Genomic DNA, 26203 nt, shown 5'->3' on the forward strand with positions numbered 1-26203 from the left:
ACGCACGTGTAATTGGAAACGGCATTAGTGTGGTATCCAGCTCCACATAAAACCATCTCACTATGCACAGGCTTTTCATAAACTCCGTTCAAAATTGAATGGCATGGCATTTATGCGGCCTAACGCTGCCTGTGGTTCTAGGGGGTCCCCAGTGGGTTGCCTACGTGGGTCTGCGCTCAGTCAAGCCCATACAAAGTTGTCTATACATTGTGGGACCTAGGATGTCTAACCATCGTGGTTTTGTTGCATAACCTTTCTGTACTTTACCTTTTAAATAAATTATAGGGCTTCTTTTTTTTTTTTCTTTTACATACCAGTGTTTAGTCACCGAACCCATATTGAGCACATACGGTCCTTTTTGAATTCCAGTGTTAACGTTTTTAAATTTTCAAAATGAACTCCTCGGTCATGTATACTCGCGTCGTACTTGTGTATTAAATAATAGATTTGCTTGATGTTGTTATTGTATTTAGGCAACGTTACAAAGGTGGTAAACACGCATCGCAAATGTTCCTATAATAATGTCCTTCTCAACGAATGATAATACTGGATTCTGACAAAGATGATGTCATGAATTTAAACATGTAAGCATACCATTAAACAGTACTGGCATAAACGCAGTTATATTTATTTAAAGCAGTCGACGTGTAGCAGATGGCCAACGTACATTTTGGGTTCCATTTCCTTCATGAGTAGACATCCGTTTGGTGCACAGTATGTACCATGAGATTGGTGGGTCTGGTTTTTTTTTTTTACTTGGGTGTCTGTTATTTCTGCAATGTATTGACGTCACATTTTGTTATGTAAATTGTCGTTACGGCAGATGAACTAGCCCCAGTATGATCACGGTTGTACATGTTTTCTTTTCAGCTCATGGTATGATTGCTGCATGGGGCGTTTTGTGAATTATTGATGAACGGATCCGTTTTCAGAACGTGTTTTGTTACAGTATTTGTAGCTCAAATGGGTTTCCTACCGATATTTGGATTAAAAGCGGTTTAATGTTAATTACTGGTATGCGAGAGCAGGAATAAACGCTTTATTCCTTTGTGTGCTTTCGTGATTTGGTTGTTTATAAGTACTTTTCTTAAACGTGCCTCACAATTTCACGTTTGCTGTTACCAGCCTGTTTTAATTAATAGGCCGTCTTGGAGGTGGATCATTCAATGTTGAAAATAGGTCTCGCAGTAGGAAAGTTGGAGCTATTGGTTTTGTAAATGACAAAGCCCTTTATGCTTTTAAAATGAAAACAAAAATAAAAGGCATTGTTATTTGCAATTGTAATAGCTACAACTTTCCTACTGCGAGACCTATTGGCAACGCCAGTGCTTGTTTAAAAGATGTGTTGCCCCAGTGGGTGGATGACAATCACCTTGCTTTGTCTGCCGCACTTTTCAGCAACAACAGGTTAGCCCCAATGCTGCTGCCATCATTAAAGAATCGGAAATGCACACGCAACTGTAGGCGTCTCTCTTTGGGGCTATCCTGTTGTTTGGATTTGTGCGGCTGAGCCCAGCCGAGAGAGACGCCCACCGCGAGCAAGCGGGCCTGTGCTGGAGCTAAAGTGGTTTCAGCAGCGATACAGGAGTCTGCGTTCGAGGTGACAGCTGAAAAGTGCGGCAGACAAAGCAAGGTGATTGTCATCCACCCACTGGGGCAACACATCTTTTAAAAAAGACTTTTTCACCAAACACCCTCACAGGAGGTTTATTGAAGTTGTTCTGCACTACATGGACCAGAAGGCCATGCGAGTGGCCCCGCCCACTGGGGCAGGTTCCAGGGATTAAATGCGTGCAGAAAAGACGTTTGGATGCTTAAGACTGATGCCATTGAAGAAGGGAACACAGTTCCCGAAACGCGTCTGGCGTGGCTACACTGCTTGATGAAATCATGTTTGTTTTGCCTGAATGCTGCTGCCATCATTAAAGAATCGGAAATGCACACGCAACTGTAGGCGTCTCTCTTTGGGGCTAACCTGTTGTTTGGATATATATATATATATATATATATTCACTGAAAAAACCATAGGTTATAGACCATATATAGTTAGGAATTAGCATTTACAAAACCTTGAAAATTCACTGAAAAAACCATAGGTTAGAGACCATATATAGTTAGCTGGACATTTTATTGACATAAAACCAATGAAATTCCATATATAGTTAGTTGCACTAACTATATATCGTGCACCCGCAATCCACTGCTGATGATGTCACATATTACATCATTCATGACATGGTCAGTGACATCACTGATGACATCACTGATGACATCTCAAATGACATCACTGATGACATGACTGATAACAACATCCAGTGATTTTTTGTTTCTGTAAAGTTTAAATATGTCTTACATATTGAAGAATGAGTGGATGTGTAAGTGTCTGGACGAAGGATTTAGTAGGTGCATGACTGACTGTATGACTGAGTGATTAAATGTGTCTCACTGAGTGCATGGGTTAGTGACTAAACTGTCTTAATTTGTGCATCATTATGTCTGTTGTTCTGTAAACTGCTGCATGTGTTGATCAGTAGCTATATGAGTAACTATATGGGTTATTGATTGATTGCCCAAGTATTTGTATGAGAGACTGAGTGTGTGTGTGGCTGGCTGGGAGGTGTGTGACTCTGTGCAGATCAATGTGTACTTGTATCAATGATTGTATAAGAAGGTAAGTATGTGTTAGTATATGTTTGAAAATGTAAGGTGCTCTATGTTTAACTGTATAGACAAGAAAATGGAAGTGTCATTGATTCTTTACAGGACTGACTAGGTGTGTGAGTAACTCCATGGATGAGTGGCAGACTGTGAGTGTCTGTATAGGTGTATGAGTGCATATGATAGTGTTGTAAAGATGAGTGATTGTATGTATGAATGATTGTATGGGTGAATGAGTGAAGGTGTGTGTAGACGTAGGAATCAGTGAGTGCGTATGTAGTAACTAGTATTGGTGTGTCAATGGTTTCAAAAATTATACTCTGTATTTAACACTGGGTGAAACAGAGGTTATATTAAAATGTGAGGAGATGCATTGTATTGTCACATGAATGATATCATCAGTGATGTGGTCATTGATGTCAAATGAGATGTCATCAGTGATGTCATCAGTGATGTCATTTGAGATGTCATCAGTGATGTCATCAGTGATGTCACTGACCATGTCATGAATGATGTAATATGTGACATCATCAGCAGTGGATTGCGGGTGCGCAATATATAGTTAGTGCAACTAACTATATATGGAATTACATTGGTTTTATGTCAATAAAATGTCCAGCTAACTATATATGGTCTCTAACCTATGGTTTTTTCAGTGAATTTTCAAGGTTTTGTAAATGCTAATTCCTAACTATATATGGTCTATAACCTATGGTTTTTTCAGTGAATTTTCAAGGTTTTGTAAATGCTAATTCCTAACTATATATGGTCTATAACCTATGGTTTTTTCAGTGAATTTCAATGGTTTTTTAATAGCAAATATCATAAGCTGTCGAATGTCAAGTACGTGGTAAGTAAAAACATTTTCGTGTTTATGCACACTGATCTGCTTTGAATGCTGCCCCCCACCCCTCATTTCTATTAGGAGTACTCTCTCTTTGCAGATAGTGAAGGGTAGTTAACGCAGGCCTTTGCCCCCGTTGTAATCCGTCGTGCCTGCTTCTCTCTCCATTTGATTGATTGTTCTCTTTGCTTCATTCTCTATTTACAAACAAGCACAGAGTCGCAATACTCTGTTTAGTCTTTGCAGATAGCGAAAAATCGTGTAAAAAAACAAAAGGAATCGAGCAAAATCAGTAGGCCACTAATGGGATCTCTTTTTGACCTCGCTAAAATAGAAACATTAGGAACAACCTGTTGAAAATAGCAATGTGTATGTACATAAGCGGCGTTCATTTGTGTTCACAGTACCCCTTGTTGATTGTTTGAATCGAGCATTGAATTGTTCGAAGTTGGTTCTCTTAAGGATCTTCTCTGCCTGCAAACGAGGAAGAATAGGAATATTCTCTCTCCCTTTGCAGATAGTGAAGGGTAGGTAACGCAAGCCTTTAACACGTCGTACCTATTTCATTCCTCATTGATTGATTGATTGTCCGAACATTGACTGTTTGGGAATTAGTTCTTTTTGGAGGTATTCCCTGTTTGCAAATAAACGTAGGAAAATCTTTGCAAGTAGTGAAAGTGTAGGTAATGCGGACCTTTCTCCCCCGTTGTAATCTGTCATGCCTATCTACTCCCCACTGATTGATGCACCTGTTTCACCCGGACCATTTACTAGAGATAGGTCATCTGGCCCAACAAGAGAGCACCCCTAGTGAAAAGGACATATGCAATAATAACGAAGTGATCACTGTATCCTGTTAACAGAAACTTTAGCATGAAACAACCTGGAAAGAAAAGAATAGGAAAACGAAAATCAGTAGGCCACTGATGAACTTTTTATTAAATAACAAACAAAGAAACGATAACAATACGTAATGATAAAACCTATTATTGTCCTAGAAACAAGAAACGTTAGAAGTAAGCCCGTAATAAGAAACCTGAAAACATCGCCCCTCACTGCCCCAAAACGTGTCTGTCCCACCGCCTGCCACGGCCAAATAACGGCAAACTGGGAAAGATAGAAGTCAGCAGACATCCGCCCCATTCTAGAAACTTCCAAAGGGCAACAGGTTTTCGGCTACGCCCAGCCGGAAGCAACACATATAAGGCGGGTCCTGCTGCCACGCCTCGGCCAGGAGATCATCACGTAGGGTGTAGCCGGAGGAGAGGCCAAGGCCAGCGGGACCCGACCAGGGGGATTGACAACGCTGGAGAGTTGCAGGGGGGGAATGTCCGTGTCCTCGACCCTCCCCTCTCTCTCCCAGTCCGGCCGCGGTGGCCCTTGACAGTTGCAGGTAGTCCCGCCACATTCTCTACCGGTCTGGCCACCAACGGCCGGGGCCGATGGGATCCGGCTGCAGCCGATAAACCAAGGAACCCGTTCATGGGGCCAGAGCAAGGGGCGTCCGGCCGACATCCACCGGAAGCCCGGCCCGAAGACGGACGGGACATTTCTTCTTTCTTCAATAATGGCTTTGACAACACTGGGGGGGATGTCTTGCACATGCCTCCGACCCCCCCCCCCCCCTCGTCCACATCGCCTGGTCCGGCCATAACAAATCTCAAGCGAGACGCCGTGGGGTGCACTGGGAGGGAGAGACGGTGCGAACAGGCCTCTCCCGCCTCCCCAGTGGAGGCTTCCCACCTGCACCCTCAGCGCTCCAGGCGCCCGGAAAAGGGTTCTTCCACTGTGGCGATGCTGCAACGTCTCGCCCGGCAGGGTGGAGCCCGTCCGCTCATTTGACCCCGCGATCGCCAGTAGCTACCGAACTCTCAAAATGGCGATCGACCTGGCAAGAGCGGGCCCAGCATAAAGAAATGGCCTGGTCACTGGTTGACTCCACCACCGTAGTCCTCCACGACCTTGAAGATTCTAGAGGAGCCGCGGGAGTCTCCGACCCCCGCAGACACCCCCGATGGGGAATGTCTGCCATGATCGCCCGTGGAGTGACGAAACTGTATCCGCGGGATGTCGGCGCTCCCATGCTGGCGCCAGCCTCACTTTGAATTACTAGAATCCTGCAAACCTCAGTTCCGGTGAAAGCACACTGTGACCCGGTAGGAAAAATTGTTGCACCCCCTCCCCTTTTTGACTGATAGTTCAAACCACCGATCCTTTCCTTTGCCCTTTTACCAGAACTTTGGACTGCCTCCCCCTCTTTTACATTTTCTAGAGAAAACAAAACATTAACCACTACATTAGCATAGCAGTTGACACCAGAACTGTTTTCAAATTGAAAACCAACAACATCTTCAACAGAATCCTTTTTGTTTCTGCTGTGACCCTGCTACAGCACAGGCATTGTCCCCAGCAGTAATTCTGCAATGCCGGTAAGAATAGCTGTGGTGCCTACTGGACTCACTCACCCCCGCGGCGCCCCACGCCGTTATTTGCTGGGCGGCAACTTACTAGACATCACCTTCGTGCCATCTAGATTTCAGCGCGTTCTGCTGCCTTCGAACTATTCGCACAACAGACTGCTACTGACGACCCACCCCAGGCAACATCTTCTGAATTTTCATAATTTGAAAGAACTAGTAACATGTCCTCATCAGGAATTTCCTCATGAAAAGTCTGCAATGATGATTCTTGTAACTCTATGGTCTCCAAACATTCGATAAATTCGCCATCAAGAGATTGATCAAAAAAATCATTCAAATCATCTCCTCCTTGTGAGAATATTTCGTTATTGGTGCTGTCAATTTCAATAAATGTATTGGATAATTCAAAAGAAATTGCCACGGTCTCTTCGTTGTTTAAATGTTTTTACTGTTTTTGTTTTGTTGTATATATTTATAAGTTATTAAAGTTTTATAATCCTACTACTTTGTTGGAGTGCTATATATTTTTAATGTGACACATAAATGTAAAAACTTTGATGTACAAAGAGTCATCCCTGGAATCTTCCGCTTCAGGCTCGGTCCCCTCCCCAATCACAATACAGGATGGTTTTCAGATAGTAGGAACACGTGTGGTGTGACGGATCTCATCGGGTGTGGGCCTTGATCTACTATAACTCCTTTGAAGAGGGGTGATTCTTTACAGCTGGGGCCATAAACTACATCTGCAGGGCTAGCTGATAGCCTGGACAATCGGACACAGAGGAAGAGGAGTGTCAGAGGGTGCGGTAGTGAATAGGGCGAAAGGGAGGTGTCGGGCGGGCACAGGGTGTGATTCTCAGGGAAGAGCAGCGCAGATGGGGAGAGGTTTATTGCCCATGCATAACACAGAGAGCGGGGGTGAGCAGTGCCTGGGGAAGATGCTTGCGAGGGGGAGCCATGCTACGAATCGACAGCCTGCAGAGAGTGGGTCTGGTCAAGGCATCTAAAATGGCTGCCGTGCACGACAAAAGTGTGGCATTTCAAAAAAGGCAAGATGGCGCAAACAATGTTTTTCAACACTTCCTCATTTCCTTCGAATCGAACGTTAACAGACGTTGGTGCATATTACCAAAGTTAAGCGATATATATCGCTAACGATGCTTACCAACGAATTTTTTACCGCTAAGCATCGTCAGAAATTATCGAAGATAAACCTTGCTATTATCAAGGTTTATCGCAAATGCGATAAAAAACGACCGCAATGCATTAATATCGCTGAAAACTCAGCGATATTCATGCATTACCGAGCTAATGCTCTTAGCCATGTTATCCACCTCCCATTGGATAACATGGCTAAGAACTGCTCAGGGCAGGTGTTAGTTTTTGGAGATATTCGCGCTTAGCGCGAATATCTCCAAAAGTTGGTAATAGGAGATATATATCTTGCATGTTGTAATGCAAATTATTGTGGTATATGGAACTCATACCATAATCTCTCAGGAAAGCAGAAACTGATCCTTTTGGGACCGCCTGAGAAGGCCTAGGGGGTGAGGGGTACTCTACTTTGCCCCCTTTTCACGTTCCGAACTATTTTATTTTACTCTCTTCTGTAATTACACAAAATGGCAGCGATAAGATGCATCAGAGACAGACAGTGAGAGAAAGGAGGCCGGAGATGAAGAAGAGATGTCAAATACACATTGGAGATAATATAGTGGGAGAAGGGAAGTAAATATGAGTAAACTTACCATGTAACATAAAAATGTTGCACTCTATACTATAAGTCTCATTTTATACTACAATCACTTCGCTACAACCTCATAAATTAAAAATAAAAATGAATAATGTCTCAAACAATTTTTGATTTCTAAATATAAATTTATTCTTCTGAATTTTCTAAATTTGAAAGAACTAGTAACATGTCCTCATCAGGAATTTCCTCTTCAATCATCTCATCTGGAATCTCCTCATTAAAAGTCTGCAATGATGATTCTTGTAACTCTATGGTCTCCAAACATTCGATAAATTCGCCATCAACAGATTGATCAAAAAAATCATTCAAGTCATCTCCTCCTTGTGACAATATTTCATTATTGGTGCTGTCAATTTCAATCAATGTAGTGCTATCATTCAAGTCATCTCCTCCTTGTGACAATATTTCATTATTGCTGCTGTCAATTTCAATCAATGTAGTGGACAATTCAAAAGAAATTGCCACGGTCTCTTCATTGTGAGCCATTTTATTTTGAAATTGCTTGCTGTAAATTGCAGAAAAAAAGAATCACTTTCATTTATCGTTTTTAGTAATACATAATATAAAACTAACTTTATCAAGTATTTAGTATAACAGAACGACTGCAAATAAATAACAGAAAACATTTTTCAAATTATCTTCAAGTGTACAACATAGTTCCCCTTACAAATTAAAAACCCACCTTTTTAAAAGTAGAAGTGTTAGTACTGTGTAAATCAAACACCAGAAATTCACCACCAAAAATTCCTCACAAATGTACCTCAGACAGTAGTATCACAAAATGGCTGTGGTTTCCTCTCATTTGAGATATATACATAACCAATTAACTTTCATCACACACAAATACAAAACCAAAGTAACATTTTAATTGGTTCTAAATTTCAACACTTTCAAATGTGTTTTCCCCATGCAATTTTCCATAGGACATTTACATACGTCTACAGCCTGAATGGCTGAACGGAATTACACCAAACTTGGCAAAAAGGTACATCAAACCTAAGAGGTCAGGAAGGATCTACTATGCCCCCTTATGGTCATTTGCCCCTTCGCTTTGGCCTCCTCTTGTCTCTCGATCCTACCGAGAGACAAGATGGCGGCCGCTACGGACTGTTTGGAATGTTTACAGACGCCGGAGAACCAATCAGCTTCGCAAAGCTCCGTAACGCGAAAAGTACGCGAAGCGGAGCGCTGTTACAGATATATATCTTTTTTTTAACGTTAATTTCTCAAAATCCACTGGAGCACATATATTGAGACCTAGCAAAGGCACATCGGGCTACCAGTCCCTAATATTTTGCCAAGTTTCGTGCAAATCCATTCAGCCGTTCGATTATTATTATTATTTTTTTCGTTTTTGCCCCGCGGGGCCCTTTTAAAACCTCCACATCAAACCTAGGGGGGTCAGCGAGGATCTACTATGCCCCCTTATGGTCATTTGCCCCTTCGCTTTGGCCTCCTCTTGTCTCTCGATCCTACCGAGAGACAAGATGGCGGCCGCTACGGACTGTTTGGAATGTTCACAGACGCCGGAGAACCAATCAGCTTCGCTTCACAAAGCTCCGTACCGCGAAAAGTCCGCGAACCGGAGCGCTGCCCGGTCCGCTGTTACAGATATATATCTTTTTTTGAACGTTAATTTCTCAAAATCCACTGAAGCACATATATTGAGACCTAGCAAAGGCACATCGGGCTACCAGTCCCTACAATTTTGCCAAGTTTCGTGCAAATCCATTCAGCCGTTCGGGCTAAAAGTGAGGCCAACCGCCCTATGGGAAACTCAATGTTAAAAACACGTTTTGGGACCCCCCTTTTTTCTCGGCCCCCCCTTGACGAAACCCCCCCAAATTCTCAGGGGCTGCTCAGAAACAAAATGTTCCATTTTCCTGAAAATTTCAGCCAATTCCGTCCACAAACGCCAAAGTTATTAGACATAGAATTTTCAAAAATCCCATAGAGAAAAAATCCTAACTATATATACCTACTGGCGACCGCCAGTAGGTAATATATATATATATATATATATACATGAGATTGCATCACTGTTGTCAAAATCACCCAATATGACCTCTCCATCAACACTGAGTCAGAAATGGGTGACAGGCAAGCCTTGCGACCTAGACCTGAGGCAACTGATTGACAGATCACAGGTTGGGTTGTCGTGTAGTTCCCACTAACCTGTAGGATCTGCACGTTTGTGGATAACATAAACTTTGGGTGAGGTGTCTAGACTGATTCCATTCACCCCGTAGAATATGTTGACCTAGAGACCAGCTAACTCACAATACCATCATAAGCCCCCTAACTGAAACAGGGAGCGAATGATTTCTGGCAACCACTGAACATGACAACTTTGACCCCTCAGGATCGTGATAACGGATCTAGATAACACTTTTGCTCAGTCACTAATTCATGATCTCCTGTTTTCAGAAAAGTATACAGAAAATACACAATGGGACATTTTCAATATATGTATTGAACCAATGTTGTTCTTGTATAGAAGACGGTCTGCGATAATCAGTAGACAGAAGCATATGAAGATGATTACAAGCACCAACAGAATAAATAGCAGATATATTTCTACCATGGTGCTAAAACAGTGTATATATGGAGGCATATAAGACAAGGTAGTAATCAGGGGTACACCTACTATGCAATCTCTACTCTATGTGCGTCTAGAGTGTATGTAGGTGTATAGCCAAGAATCCCCCCACAGGATGATCCAACCCCATTACCTGGTGGGAAAGAATATAGGACCCCGTCTTGCTCACGAATTGGACAGCTCTCACTGAGATGCAGGCAGCTGTTTGGCGAAGCCTCAGCATGCTGGGGCCCCTCGATGTCAGCTGAAGTGCCTCCTCTTCAAACCCCCGGAAATGCCTCTTAATTTATAGTAAATGGCATTCTTGTGATGTATATGCAGATTAGTGTTGTTATGAGTATACTGATAGCCCTGTCGCCCCATGGATGAAGATAGAATGACATTTGCACAGTGTGCGTGATGTCCTTGTACTCAGTGTCCGAGGCATCATGATAATGTTGGGCGAAGCCAGATGTATAAGCCAAAATGTTTCGAAGAAACTTATCCAACATTGTCTCGCACTCAAATATGTGTGTAAAAGGTCACAGTAAAATGTTATTGTGCAGAAAAGAGGGCAATGTAATCAAATGTGCAACATTGCTATATGGGCCTAACTCTGGCACATAACAGGGTGGCACGTAGCCAGCAGAACAAATGAGTGAACAGGAAAAAACCCAGATCAGTCCCACAGATAGGCAGCAACCCCACAATGGTCCAAGGAAATTAGCTCCAATAAAGCACATATTGTCGGAGGGGTGAGCGCTTCCCAAAACACCATAAAATTAGATGGCATATGAAGGTAGAAATACTCAGCCAATCTTGACACAGCACCTGCAGTGATCATGAACTCCCTGTGCCGGACATCTGTGCATGTTACCCACTGTCCATGCAAAGTCAAGACCCATCTGCATTTGTTATCAGGTGAGAGTAATGTATGATTCCATGACTAGGCCCACTTTTCTCTTCTTAAAAAGGATCTCTGAATTTTTTTATGATCCTACAAGAAATGTATATAATGGCGCTCAGATCGATTGTACTTTGAGAAATCAACGCCCAGCTCTCTGAGTTCATTTAAGCACACCACGTTATGGACACCTCCAAATCCAGCTTCCGAAGAAATGACAGCACAGAGACTGCACTCCTCACCGCCACAGACGACATCTGCTCCCTTTCGACCGGGGAGAGACCACAGCCCTCATACTACTAGAACTCTCGGCCAACTTCAACACCGTCTCCCACTGCAACCTACCCATCAGACTCCAAGATGCCGGCATCTGCGACAGGGACCTGGACTGCATCTGCTTCTTCCTCACCGGCTGGACCGAGCAAGTCAGACTACCACCGTTCCTCTCAGAACCTACGGAGATTAGCTGCGGAGTTCCCCAGGGTTTCTCCCTAAGCCACACCCTCTTAAACATCTGCATGCCCCCCTCACTTCCATAGTCAGAAGCCACGGACTCAACATTGTCTCCTATGCTGACGACATCCAGCTGATCCTCTCCCTCACCAATGAACCAACAAACACCAGAACAAACTTCCACAGTGGAATGAAGGCCGTCGCACATGGATGTGAAAGACAGCTGTCTCAAGCTTAAGTCGGACAAGACCAAATAACTCATCCTGGGACCCACCCCTTCAGCCTGGAATGACTCCTGGTGGCCAGCCGCTCTGGGACCCCCAGACCTCGACAGACTGAACCTTGGCATCATTCTTGACTCTTCGCTCACAATGAACCGCCAAATCAATGCAGTTTCCTCAGACTGCTTCCACATGCTCCGTCTGCTACTAAGGACATTCAGATGGATCCCCACAGAATCCAGAAAGTCGGTCACCCACACACTCATCATCAGCAGACTCAACTTCAGTAATGCGCTCTATGTTGGCGTAACCCAGAAACAGCTCAAGAAATGACAGAGCAACCAAAACGCCGCTGACAGACTAGTCCTCGACATCCCCCGCCGCAACCACATCACGCAACAACTTCGACAACTCCTCTGGCTCCCAATTAACAAGAGAGTCTCTTTCAAGCTCCTTACTCACGCCTATAAAGCCGTACACAATGAAGAACCAGCATACCTGAACCACCACCTCACATTCCACGTGCCCGCCAGACAAATTCGATCCTCCCAACTCTCCCTCGCCTCCATCCCCAGGATCCACTAGACCAGAACTGGAGGAAGATCGTTCTCCTAACTCGCCGCCAAGTCCGGGAACACCCTACCCCTGCCCCTCAGGCAATCAGCATCGCTGACCCAACTCAGGAAGGACCTCAAGACTTGGCTCTTCAAATGATCCTCCACCCAGTCCGACCAGCAGCCCTCCTCCCTACTGCTTTGAGATCTTCACGAGTGAGTCGTCACCCTTTGCAAGGCCCTGATTGATTGATTGAGACAGTCCTCAGATCCCAACTCTGTAACCGTTCTCCCGGCAGAAGAGTTTGATTAAACCAACTGCTCCTGTTTTGCCAAACACCTCTTGTCTTTTGTTTTTTCAACATAAATACGTTGTGCAGCAATATGAAGCACCTTTATCTTGGGGAGAGGAGTTGGCGTAACAGCTAGGTCGGTCAACCTCAAAATCAGGGGAACCAGGTTTGAGTCTCGGCAAGGACTCGCAACATTCTGTGATTCTGGGCAAATCACTTAATCTCCCCGTGCCCAACCAAAATTAATGTGTCCTCATGTAAAGCAAATGGTGCTCTTGTAGAGCGCGCTCTGATACCTGATACATTCGGATCAAGTTCACACTATATAAAATTCCATTTAAAGTGGGAGGAGCCTAGCTCGCGACCGAGATGGCCGCGCTTTAGCTCGGCTCCGTTCGCCCGCCTGTGTTTTTCACATTTATCCTGCATTTATCCTGCCCCGGGAAGCCCTCCTTGCTGTGTGGTACTACTGCGACGCACTGCAGGCACTTACCACTTGTTCCGGTTGTCCTGGCTGCTGTGGGTCCGGTGCAGTGCCCCCGACCATTCCCGGGACTCGAGAGCGGACTGGCCTGGTTCTTCGTCCCGGCTCCTGGGCCGGATGCAGCCTGCGGGCTTGCCCTTCGGGGCGCACTGGAGGTGATTGGAGGGCCGCTGTTCGTGTGAGCCGGAGGTTCCTGGCTGAGAGACTCCTGTGTGGCGGCAGCCTTGGATGGTGACGCTGCCCTTCATTATTGGGGTTCCTCGTGTGTTCAGCTTCCTCCCCCTTTGTTCTCCGGTCCGGCCATTTTGTTCTTTGCCGCCCGGACTCGGAGATCGGGACTGGCGACATTGGGGGGCCGGCGAATCCCCTTCTTCTGGTGGCCCCCCTTCCTGTCCGGGGTGTTCTCCTGCCTGTCGGCGGGACTTCATCTGCTTGACTGCCGCCCCGGCGGAGGTTGTTGGCCGCGCGGCCTGCTCGGGCTCTCAAGATGGCGACCAACCCCATTTGTTTGGGCCGGGCCCGGACGAGCACTGGGGGCCCGCCGCAAGGCCCGGGTGTCGGATACTGTGAAGGTTTTCCTGCACTTAAGGGGATCTTAAACGTCCTGCTATCCTGGCGGCTCTCGATGGCCGCGCCACTCCTGGCTCTGGAGACGGTTCCTCACTGCGGGCCTCCCGGGCCCCCGCGACCGGATGAGGCATTGATATCGCGGGGTGTGGCTGGTACTCTCCTGGCGGACTCGGCCCCGGCTGTCGCCCCGGAGGTGCGTAACCTGATGGCGCCTTCTCCTCCTGTGCTGCCTCCTCTGCCCTTGGCCCGGGAGCTGGATTTTGTTTTGCCGGACTTTCATGATTCTCCTGGTCCCTCTCAATCACCACTGCCCGATGACGTCTCCTGTGCCGGCCCGGATGGGTCGGTTTTTATGGATATATCCTTGGAACTGTGCCTGCATCGTTTGCTACATTCTGTGATTTTCCTGGATCTTCCGTGCTTTTCTTCCTGTGACTTTTTTGGACTGCCGTTGGACTCTCCTGCTGCCTGCCTTCTGTTCTTTCTGGCAGGGTCCTCGTTGGATCGGACCCTTACTGCTTTGGATAAAAAGGGTCAGGGCTGATGAAAACTGACTCTTATATGCGGTAGCTCATGAACGGCTTGGATGATCTCTGTGTCCTGATATGGTTCTGTGTAACTGGTTAGTGCTCCTGGACTTTGGCCTGATACTCTTTGGCTTCCCGAGGACTTGGACCTTTAACCCGGGCGGGTGGATGGGTGCGTTTACTCCTGTCTTTGGCCCTCCCCCGTGTGTATGTTTGTATGTCTTTACTCCCTTCTTTCCTTCCCTTCCTTCCCCCCCCCCTTTTTTTGTCTTTTAATTCCAACTTTTCTCGCTCCACTATATTTCGGGTTCTATTTAGGGCGACAGGCACGCTGCGGGGGGGGTAGGCCGTAGCCTTCTGCAGGGGTGCAGGGTGGGCTTAAGGGTGGGTGGGGGGGTCTGTTTGTGTCGGGGGGTCTTTTTCCCCCCTTATTTTCCCCTTTTTTGTTCTATGGCTCTTGTGTATTCACTTTTTCGGGACTCTGTCACCTCGTATCTCCCCCGGGGGTTTTCTGTCCTTCTTCCGGTGTGTGGCTGATTGTGGTTCGCTGCCTATTCTGGTATCGTGTTTCTGTTACATCGCATGCCGGTTTTATTGTCCTGTTTTTCCCCCTGGGGGTGCGTGGTCTGGCGGGTGTTCCTTTTGTTGTCTTTTTCTCCCTCTTTCCCTTCCTCCTTTATGGAGGTTCCCTTTTTCCGTTGGGGTGCGTATTGCATAGTCTTTGTGATGGGGCTTTTTGACCACGTCTTCTTTGTTCGGGTAGGGGCGGAGGTGAGTGAGCGCGATTGACTGTTGCCACTGTCGCTATTTGATGGTCTGATTCTGTTCCTGTCCTTCGCTAGATTTGATTATATGGTTTCATTTTCTTACGTTGTGTCTATAAAATGGCGGCTTGCCACGGTCCCTCCCTTGTATTCTCATATACGGCCCGTTATTCCTTTGGTCCCCTCCCCGTGCTAGAAAATTAACCTTTATTATCCTGCTCTTGCTGAACGCTCGATGGTTTTTATTGCTTCACCAGTGCTCCTGATGTTATATCCTGTGCAGATCTTTTTTGTATGCTGGTTATTTGACCATTCTGTTCTGGCCAGCCCGTGGGGTTGTAGGCCAGTATTTGTGAGCTTTCATTGTTCAATAAAGGTTTTAAAAAAAATAAATAAATAAAAAAAAAAAAATTCCATTTAAAAAAATCTGTAGTCTTATTTGGCAGACCATGACAAAGAATATAAATATCAGTCTTCTACAATCCATTGACCTTATTTATAATCCTAGGGTTTATTTTAAGGGACTTTGAATGAACAATGTCTGCAGAATTCTTGTTACATTTTGAAAAGCATTGATTTTCTAATTTTTTTTCCAACAGGTAATGGAATTCTGAAAAGAAAAAGGAAAGCTTGTGAGCCTATATTGTCTCATGACATAATTCCAAGCAAAACAGAAGCTGGAAAATCAAAGCCAAATGTGTTGCCAAGCCCTACAAAGGGCACAAATTGTATAAGACAGCAGTGGTCTGAAAGTCATCATGGACTGATGGGAGATAGTACTGCTCAAGATTCCACCCATTTCAGTATGGACACACATTTAAATTTGCATCAGGGGGCATCCAAATTAGTGGCACCAGACCTTTACAATGATTGGGAGAGTAGCATGAGGAAAGCGAGGATGGTGACATGTCCTCAGAACTTACAACAAAATGTGAGGCAATACTTAGGCACTGAACCTGAGCAAGCAGTAAGTCAGAAGGAAAGTCTAGTTGGACATCAGAGAACACACGGAGACGTTAATCCTGAGCGAAATAGACCTCAACAGTCCACTGAAAATGAGAAAAGTGGTAGTCCAATGAAAAGTTTCTTTGGGGACCAAACAACACAAATTTCAGACAAACCTTACACTTGTGCTCAGTGTGACAAAAGCTTCAGCCAAATGGCAAGTCTCAATAGACACCAGAGGACCCACAGTAAGGAAAGACCTTACCAATGTTCAGAATGTGAAAAAAGCTTCAATCGGAAGGATAATCTCATTCGGCACCAGAGATCACACACTGGAGAGTTTCAGTCCCAGTTAGACATGCTGCCTACATCATTTGAGCTTCCAAATGAACCTCTCTTTGGACCAATGCAGGTGTTGAGAAGGACATTTTCAGCAAGAGATTAGACATTAAAATACTTTATCTAATACGCCCAGACTGCTGAGTAATGTTCATAGAAATGACTGTGCTTTGTCATCATGGTGAACAAAAACTTCTGGGAATCATGAATGTTGTATACAAGTAATTTTCTTACATTATTTTGATTTCTAAATATACCGTTTATTAACACCATCATCCGCAAGAAGAGTGAAAAAGGAGTCAGCAGACCAGTAGAATAAGATACAAGAAATGAACAAAATAACTGAGTGAAAATATGAAACCCTAAAAAATGTGAACATTTCTTAAACAAGAGCAAGTGCTGGCCTTGCTTATACGACAAAGATGAGGCACAAAAAACATCCTCAAGAATCATATAGTGAAGAAGGAGAAGCTCCTTGGTTTTGAATTTCAACAAAACATCTAACAGGCTGTTGTTAATGCCTGGGAGATTATGGCAGTGGCTATTAGTTTTAGACTTGTTTGTGCAATGGACTCCTGCTGAAGAGTGGGTGGCTCCACCTGATTCAAGATCAAGGCAGATAAAACCTAAACAAAAACAGGAGAAGATGCTAAACAAACTTGTTGCTCTCCCCTGCAGCTGCATGGATTTTTGAATCAGAGTTAAGTTTAAAGCAGAGGCTGCTCATAAATCGATCCCAGAAAGAGTATAGAGTAGAAAAAACAGCTCTAGGATTGCCTTACATTTAGGAGTCTGACCGACAATATTTAATTGTACATCATACATGAATAAAAAGCGTATTCAATTGAAATGTCATCATATGGTATTATTGAGATTCTTCATATTATTCTAGTCTTTATACAAGTCCCAAACATAATCTCATTGATGTTGCTAGAACTAAGAAATTGCCTAGTTTGCCAACACTTTTATCTTCTGTAGTGGCTTGTAGATCATCAGTAAACAAATTATTATGATTGCACCATATATGAATTAATTTCTGATTCATTAACGATGGATATTTGAATGTTGGATATCTGTTTCCTAAATTTATGGTAATTCTCCTGCTGGTTGTATGTCTATTATTCAGGTATCTCTGGTTACACAGGCTAATTTTAGTTGTATACAGTGATCAAAATCATTACAATTTAAACAAAGAGGGAAATGGCACCAATGTAGGAACTATTCACATAATAGTAAATAGAGTAGTCAAAAAGAATGTATGAGAATTTATAAAGTGCTAACCCAGCTACATAATAATGGAGTGTTAGACATTAAGAGGAAGGGCATGAGGGTGAGAAAAAGGGTGAGAGACAGGAGAATACCAGATGGATGTCTACAGGATATCTACACACAGATGAGATGCTTTTTTGAATAGGGTGGCCTCCAGTTCCTTCAGTTAGAACAGAGGTTGGGGGAGCTTTCGAAATCTTGGTGTTAAGGGAGTTCAGGATTGTGGAAATGTAGAAAGAGAAAGCTTCTTTTCTTGCTTTCTTGTTCATTCAGGTACTGGCTAAAGGCATAGTCTTCAAGGGGTTCAGGTTTGGTTCTGGAACAGCAGTAGGCAGAGCATCGCCGCAGTTGAGATGAAATGAGATTAGAGTTTGCCATCCTATTCTAAAGCTTTCACATTGCGGAGTAGGATTAACTGGTTCCAGATGGTTTGTGATTTTGTTTTAGCTGTTTTAATGATCAAAACCTAGAGTTGAGCTTCAAGTTCTTATTAGATGCCCATGCCTAAATATTGCTGATGAAAAGGTTAATTAATTAAAAAAGCTAAGAAGCAATTACGCACTTAGCAGCCACCAGTAAGTGCGTATCTTGAGCAGTAGTGTTTCTAAGCCAATGTATAATCAGATAACAATATTAAAAAATCCAAAATCAGAATATCTAGCAATATTTGCAGGGTTTGAAAATAAAACTACAAATGACATCTCTTGGGGGATTTAATTTTGTGGGGCTGTGCATTTTCTGGGTTTTTTCAGTGTAAATAACCTAGAATTTGCTCTGCTTATTTGACGAGCTATATAAATAGTACCTCCATTTAAAACATATATCTGTTCAAATCCCTGAAAACCTTCCTTAGTGGCCTGTTAGACCCAAACGGTGAGTAAAAAAGGTATATTTGAAGAGCAGTGGCGGAAATACATTATTAGGAAGCATCTTAGTAGTTTAATTACATCTCTCTGAACAAATATGTTTTAGAAAATGAACTATAAAATACAAAGAATTTATGTATATATTTATCTTGGTCATTTAGTGTATACAGTAGTACGATCCTAAGTTGCTTGCGCAAATGGGTTTCCGATGTATTTGCGACTCGCGATTAAGGAATTGCAAGTCGCAATTAGGAAGGGACGTACCATTCTTAATTGCGTCCGCAAATCAATGTATGAATGTTTTGTGAACGCAATTGCGGTCATAAAACACTTGCAAATTACCATCCTCTTCAAGAGGGTGGAAATGCAGTCGCAATGTGGAAGGGGTCCCCAGGGGTCCCCTGGGGACCCCTTCCACTTCGTGACTGTCTCTAAAAATATTTTTTAAGGGCAGGCAGTGGTCCCAGGGATGACCACTACCTGCCCTTAAAGATGAAATGAAAACGTTTCTTTTTTTTTTCTTTTTTTTAAATGCATCCTGTGTTCTTTAAGGAAAACGGGCTGCATTAAAAAAAACTGCTTTATTTAACAGCAGTCCCAGACATGGTGGTCTGCTGAGCCCAGCCTGCCACCATACCTGGGCGGGCCTGTCATTCCCAATGGGCTTGCAAATTTCGAGAGGCTCATTAATATTAATGAGCCTCCCAATTTGCGATCCCATTGGGAATCGCAAACAGTGATAAACACATTGTTGTAATGGCAAATTGCACCTCGCAAATTGCGACTCGCAAATGAGTCGCAATTTGTGAGGCACAATTTTGCTGGTCGTATATCTGACCCTAAAACAGTTAACATTTCCACTGTTGAAGATGTTGATGTAGAAGATTTAAGATAGCATTTCATTTAGTCTACGTTGTGAAGTTTTTATTTTTATTTGCACTATTTGAAAGTCAGCAATGCATTGCAGTGATTACAGGGGCAATTTTTAATTGTATATATATATATATTCACTGAAAAAACCATAGGTTATAGACCATATATAGTTAGGAATTAGCATTTAGAAAACCTTATTTTACTCACACAAAACCATTGAAATTCCATATATAGTTAATTGCACTAACTATATATCGCGCACCCGCAATCCACTGCTGATGATGTCACCTATTACATCATTCATGACATGGTCAGTGACATCACTGATGACATCACTGATGACAACATCCAGTGATTATGTGTTTCTGTAAAGTTTAAATATGTTTTACATTTTTGAAGAATGAGTGGATGTATAAGTGTCTGAATGAAGGTTTTAGTAGGTGCGTGATTGACTGTATGAGTGAGTGATTAAATGCGTCTTACTGAATGCACGGGTTAGTGACTAAACTGTCTGAAAGTGTGCATCAGTATGTCTGTTGTTGTGCAAGCTGCTGCATGTGTTGATCAGTAGCTATATAAGTAGCTATATGGGTTATTGATTGGTTGCACAAGTATTTGTATGGGAGACTGAGTGTGTGTATGGCTGGCTGGGAGGTGTGTGACTCTGTGCAGATCAATGTGTACTTGTATCAGTGATTCTATAAGAGAGTAAGTATGTGTTAGTATATGTTTCAAAAATGTAAGGTGTTCTGTGTTTAACTGTATAGATGAGAAAATGGAAGTGTGATTGATTCTTTTCAGGACTGACTAGGTGTGTGAGTAACTCCATGGATGAGTGGCAGAGTGTGAGTGTCTGTATAGGTGTATGAGTGCATATGATAGTGTTGTAAAGATGAGTGATTGTATGTATGAATGATTGTATGGGTGAATGAGTGAATGTGTGTGTAGACGTAGGAATCAGTGAGTGCGTATGTAGTAACTAGTATTGGTGTGTCAATGGTTTCAAAAATTATACTCTGTATTTAACACTGGGTGTAACAGAGGTTATATTAAAGTGTGAGGAGATGCATTGTATTGTCACATTAATGATATCATCATTGATGTGACCATTGATGTCAAATGAGATATCATCAGTGATGTCATTTGAGATGTCATCAGTGATGTCATCAGTGATGTCATTTGAGATGTCATCAGTGATGTCACTGACCATGTCATGAATGATGTAATATGTGACATCATCAGCAGTGGATTGCGGGTGCGCGATATATAGTTAGTGCAACTAACTATATATGGAATTTCAATGGTTTTGTGTGAGTAAAATAAGGTTTTCTAAATGCTAATTCCTAACTATATATGGTCTATAACCTATGGTTTTTTCAGTGAATTTCATTGGTTTTTTAACAGCTAATATCTGTAGCTGTAAAATGTATTCTTCTTTAAATCCCAAAATATATTTTATATGTTTATTAATAATTTTTTTTTTTAATATTTTTTTTTCTTCGTTCCCGCTTCGCGAATCGGGAAACTTCCCGTTAGCTGACCTTGATGCCGCAAAATAGACCGCGAGCCGGTAAACGTTTCTTTACCGCAACTGCCGCGTTAGAAAACAACATCGTGACGCCTCCCGTCCACATGACGTTTCGCGTTGTCGCGTGATACGTCATATGACGTGCTACGTTAGCGAACTGGTACGCGAAGCGAGGCGCAAAGCGCAGGTTTCTGGAAGCAAACCGGGAGGCCCTGCAAAGCGCGTAACGTAAACACAGCAGGTCATGTGACTTGGTAATAACACTTTTCATTGGTTCATTTCACTTTTGGTTTCCTAATGATGTAAGACTAGGTCATATAATCTAAAATGAACACTTTTCATTGGTTGAGAACTATTGTTTTTCCCAAATGATGAAAATCCCTCCTTCTTTCCTCACTCTGACTTTCATCATTGTGAGAGAAAGACCCTTTGTTACCAGTGAGCAATGGCTTCTTTAGTAGCTTCAGCTGGTGCTTCCCCACCACCTCCACCACATCCAAGGAAGAGTGGACCACCTGCTCAAGTTATAATTCAGCAAGAAGAGGAAGAAGAGGAACAGGACGAAGAGCACGAAGAGAGGCACTTTTTGCCTGAGGAGCCCAGGACGTCTCACCGGAAAGAAAACTTCATTTGGCAATTTTTTAAAATTCCCAAAGGTCAGAAAAAAGTAAATGCAAGATACGTAACTTGCCTTATATGTCAAGATAGACTGTCCAGAGGGACCGACAAAAAATACAGTTTCGGAAACTACACAATGCATCGCCATATGACTAGGTGGCATCCTAACAACTACAGTGCTGCACAGTTTCGTAACGACCTAGATAATCTCCCTATTATGGCCAGAAGATCTGTTGTACCGGAAGTAACGGGACCAGAGGGCAGGGAGATGGTGCCAAATATACAAACGAGATTTCGTGAAGTAAAACAAGTCTGCGTACATTGCAGTGGATTCATTTGCTACGGAGAAAGTAGCATCACTCTAATCAACAGAGCTATTGACAATCATGCTCATGTTTGTCCGAAACGCCCCAAACAATAAATTCTTTTTTTTTTTTTTGTTGCTCCTGTTGAGCCCTTTACAATGAATCGTTTTCGTTGCCCCCTCCAAAAAAAAAACAAAAAAATATAAAACTGTTCAGAAAAATTCAAAAAAAGTTAAAAAATGTTCAGAAAAATAATTAAAAAAATATAAAACAACAAAAACAATTAAAAAAAAGTTCTTTTCAGAACTACCTCTCCGGTATTAAAAAATTGGTACAATATTTGGAACTGTGCCAACCTCTATTTCTCTTAGTTCGCTTCCCAGTTCGCTCGCCGGTACGCGAACCGGAAGCGAACCAAAAAAACAGTAAGTATAAGGGAAGGAAACAGACAGTTATGTTAAAAGAAAGACAGCTATAGGGGAGTAAACTAGAGATACTATTACCCGTAATCCACTGCTGATGATGTCACATATTACATCATTCATGACATGCTCAGTATGTATGGAAAGGGGCAGATTTATATTAACTAGCACATCCCCAGAGATGCACCAGTTAACGTGCACCGCTGCTCTACCACCCACAGTCTGCTGCATTTACAATCAGATAGGACAAAGCTGCATCAAAACCCTGCGCCTGCTTGAAGCAGGCATAGATCTTGACGCAGGTAGGGTGAAAGCTAAAGCAACAACTAAGTGTCGTGTGCAGAAGTTGCAAAAAAGGAAAAATGGCGTTTAAACCAATAATGAGCCCATGCTAACTTAACACAGTGTAAAGATATCCAGGATCTACATCAGTTTGGGGTTCACGAACCTGGCAGGTAAAAGGCACTGAGGCTTTGCACCGTGCATATCTCATCCCAAATCATATGTTGTTTGTGAATGAAACAATTTCCCAGACCAAATGCTTTGGATTGGCTACTTCTAAAAAATTAAACACCCCTACTATCCCGGAGTTAGAGGAATATGATGGTTGGAGTAATTTTACTCGGTTGTCCATTAAAGATTTACAGGCCCTACTCCATAATTCTTCCTTTAACATTTCCAGTATAAATCCAAAAGGTTGGCTGCTTTGGCAACGTGCCTTATCCACGGTTTAATAACGCTGCCTTTTGCTTTATATAAGTTTTCAAATTGTATGAAATATATACCAATAGGTCGTTATGCACCTTTAGGTAGTGGTTTTCTTCATGAGGTCTGGTCGCTTCCATACACATACAGATGTTTCAAAGATGATCAAGAAGTTTATCTGAATGGAGAGGAATGCACTGAGACGCCAGATCATTCACTAATGTGTAGGCACATACAGTTACACGGTTCATGCAAAAAACACCGACCAAATATGGCTTGCGTGTTGCAAGGTACGCCAGTTCCTGCTATCATCCCCACGTTCAAGTTGTTGGAAAATGGTAGTTATTTGATGCTCAATAATGAAGATTGTTCTGGGTTAATTAAAAGTATTCCTTTTATCGTAACAGTAAGTGAACGGGTTATTTGCTGCAGAAATGTTCTATTTCCTCCCACACATGAACATAGGGAGTTTTCAATCTGGCCACAAATACCAACCTTGGGAACAGATTTCAACGGCATGGCAAGAATAAGAACTCTTTTGTCTCAGAGAGAGGTGGCCTTGAGTTCGGCCCGTGAAACTTTCGTGCTTCACATAGCGAACACCCGTACAGAGGTGCAGACCCTTTTAAATACAGATTTGCCTTTCCATTTCAGCAAGATGGTTCGGACTATCTTTAACGCGTCCTCCACAAAGGGCCTGGCGCACTTTTTTAAAGTTGTTACCAGTGGTCTCGTGACTTCATTTGAGAAAATCTTTGGAGTCATCCCTGCTTTCTTTCATTCTATTTTTTCCACTGTGCTTGGTGGATTCCCATTTTTACTTGCATTACCAGCGGACGCTCTTGTGCTTTTTTACATTTTTAAATATGGATGTCCCTCCTGTGCAAGCTCCCGCCCTGCAGCTGCTGACGCTGTTCCGCAATCGCATGCTTGAATATTATGGCACAATGCCGTTGGCGATATTAAGCACGGCATATGGATTATCTTTTCGATTCTCCTACTTCACCTGTGTCCAGCCTGTATTTCACTGCCTGACCTGTGATTTCGATTGGGCCATTGATTTGTGTCTCTGCGGACCGGTTTCTCCTGACGTCGACTTTAATCAGCTGATGACTCCTATCATTACTCACGAGTTGGTTTGTCCTGGCGAAAGGATTATGGCTGTGGCATTGATGCATGGACTAATTGGTCCCTGGAATTTACTGGCGGCAACACAGTCTTTCTTGGAACAGAGCTTTCTTGAAAACCCACCGAGCTGTCCTCTGATGGTGATAGAGGATCCGGTGCTGGGAGAGCACGTATGTTCTTTTCCGCTTTTAAATTGGATGGCTGAACTCTTTTCGGATGAAGACGGTGACTTCCTATTGGAGGCTGTTGCAGCTTATTTTGCATACACAGTTATGTCATAGACCTTTTTCATGTTTGATATGCTGAGTACTAGCATTTCATTGACAATTCATTGACTTATTTGTCAAGTTTTTATTATTTAGCTTGCCTATTGGCTTAAGCCTCGATAAAGTAGTTGGCTGTTTTATTTTTCTTTAGCATTAAATTTTCCTAGTTTTTAATGTTTTACCTTGCGGACCGTCCACATATAAAGTTGCAATCTGCTCTCATGAGATGCCACTTCTATTATCTTATTCAGTTCGTTTCCGGATCATGGGGAAGTGTCATCTAGCTCCTGGATATCTTTACACCGTGTTAAGTTAGCATGGGCTCATTACCGGTTTAAACGCCATTTTTCCTTTTTTGCAACTTCTGCACACGACACTTAGTTGTTGCTTTAGCTTTCAACCTAGTAGTTCATCGTGGTTTACATGAGAATAATATGTTATTGCTCTACTATCTGCTTTGCTTGTTAAACTATATCTGTACAGCGACTGCTGAAGTTTCAAGAACAACACGATACAGAATTGTTATGAGGTCTGATCTCCACGACTTCATACTCATAACATAAGTGCAGCTTCTGCCAATTCTGGGCATGAGGCGGGTTTTATATTGCTTTGCCGAACACACATACACAACACTTGATGCGGTTCACATGAAGAGAGAGCTGGTGTATGCTGATGTGATTCCTTCAAATCTAAGACACTAAAGTATGGGCACGCCCTAAACCAACACAAAGAGACCTTCTTAGCAAATAATATAATATGTGTATTAGGGAGGGTCAGATATAAGCAGCCGCGGGCCGTGGAGGGAGTTACGGTGAGGCAGGGAGGCGGGGAGGGGGAGGGGCAGGGTGGAGCCCTCTCCACCCTGCCCCTCCCCCTTCCCGCCTCCCTGCCCCACCGTAACTCCCTCCACGGCCCGCGGCTGCTTATAAGTGTTGCTAACTCTTATTCATTTACAGCATGTTAACATACTGTCACCATTCGCTTTTTATGTACTAGTAACTATGCTGGTAATTTTGCTACTGATAATATGTGTACTTCTATTATCTAAGATACTACGCCTGAGAAGACGGCATTAGTAAATAAACATTTCAAATACACGTGTTCTTCTTAACTCCATGTTCTGGTTTCTAAGAAATATATAACGACCGACTGTTCATGAGTTCCACGTATCCTGAGGTACTATAAGTTCATATTCTGGATTGTCTAAACATTGAGAGTTTGTTATATCCAATGTGACACTGTACCTAGCTTGCTAAGGGGTTTTTGATTACTAAGGTGAGTTTTGGGGCACCCTAATTCGCCGAGGTTCCAATCCTCTGTCCACAGTTCTGTGTGAGAACAGAAACCCTGCGACAGGGACACCCCTGAGCCTTGCTGGAGCTTCATCACACTTGCGATACAACTCCAGCAATGCGCCACCTTTACGGCACAGATACGTCACGCATCTCTGCTGTTTTTGCCCCATGATGCGCCGCATTGTAAATGCAGCACACCATAGGTGACGGAACAGCGGCACAGAATGACTAACACATCCCTGGTGATGCGCCAGTCATCATAAATCTATCCCTATGCTTCTTATCTTGTTAGAGATGAACCGCCATATGTATCATCAAAGTTTTTTGCATTTCCTAAATAGCGAACTTTAAGGAATAAATAGCGATTCTTTACCATTCCTAGTTTGCGATGAGCTATTTGCTAATTACAAATTACCCATTCATTTCCATGCAGCAGGAGGCCCATAGGAATGAAGGTGCAATTTGCGATTAGCAATTACCTCATCGCAAATTACGAATTTTTCCGAGGGTGCAGGGGTGTCTCAAGAACACCCTGCTGCACCCCTGAAAAAGAAATTTGGGGGCATATGGCGCACATAAATTTTGAAAACATTCCTTTACCTCAAAAACGATTTTGAACTC

General features: G+C 43.2%; 1 protein-coding gene across 3 annotated transcripts in view; it reads left to right on the top strand.

Annotated features, from left to right (window-relative positions):
- Positions 1-17157, top strand: part of LOC144785353 (uncharacterized) — a 223466-nt gene extending 206309 nt beyond the window's left edge. For 2 of the 3 annotated variants that reach the window (XM_078664310.1, XM_078664308.1), the window contains one exon: positions 15623-17157. In XM_078664310.1, the coding sequence (XP_078520436.1) occupies positions 15623-16413 (791 nt within the window). In that variant the 3' untranslated portion in view covers positions 16414-17157. The remainder of the gene's footprint in view (positions 1-15622) is intronic. The other variant, XM_078664309.1, reaches the window with a different exon arrangement.
- Positions 17158-26203: the final 9046 nt, after the last annotated feature.

The sequence above is a fragment of the Lissotriton helveticus genome, chromosome 10 (assembly GCF_964261635.1).
Source record: "Lissotriton helveticus chromosome 10, aLisHel1.1, whole genome shotgun sequence".
Taxonomy (NCBI): Eukaryota; Metazoa; Chordata; class Amphibia; order Caudata; family Salamandridae; genus Lissotriton; species Lissotriton helveticus.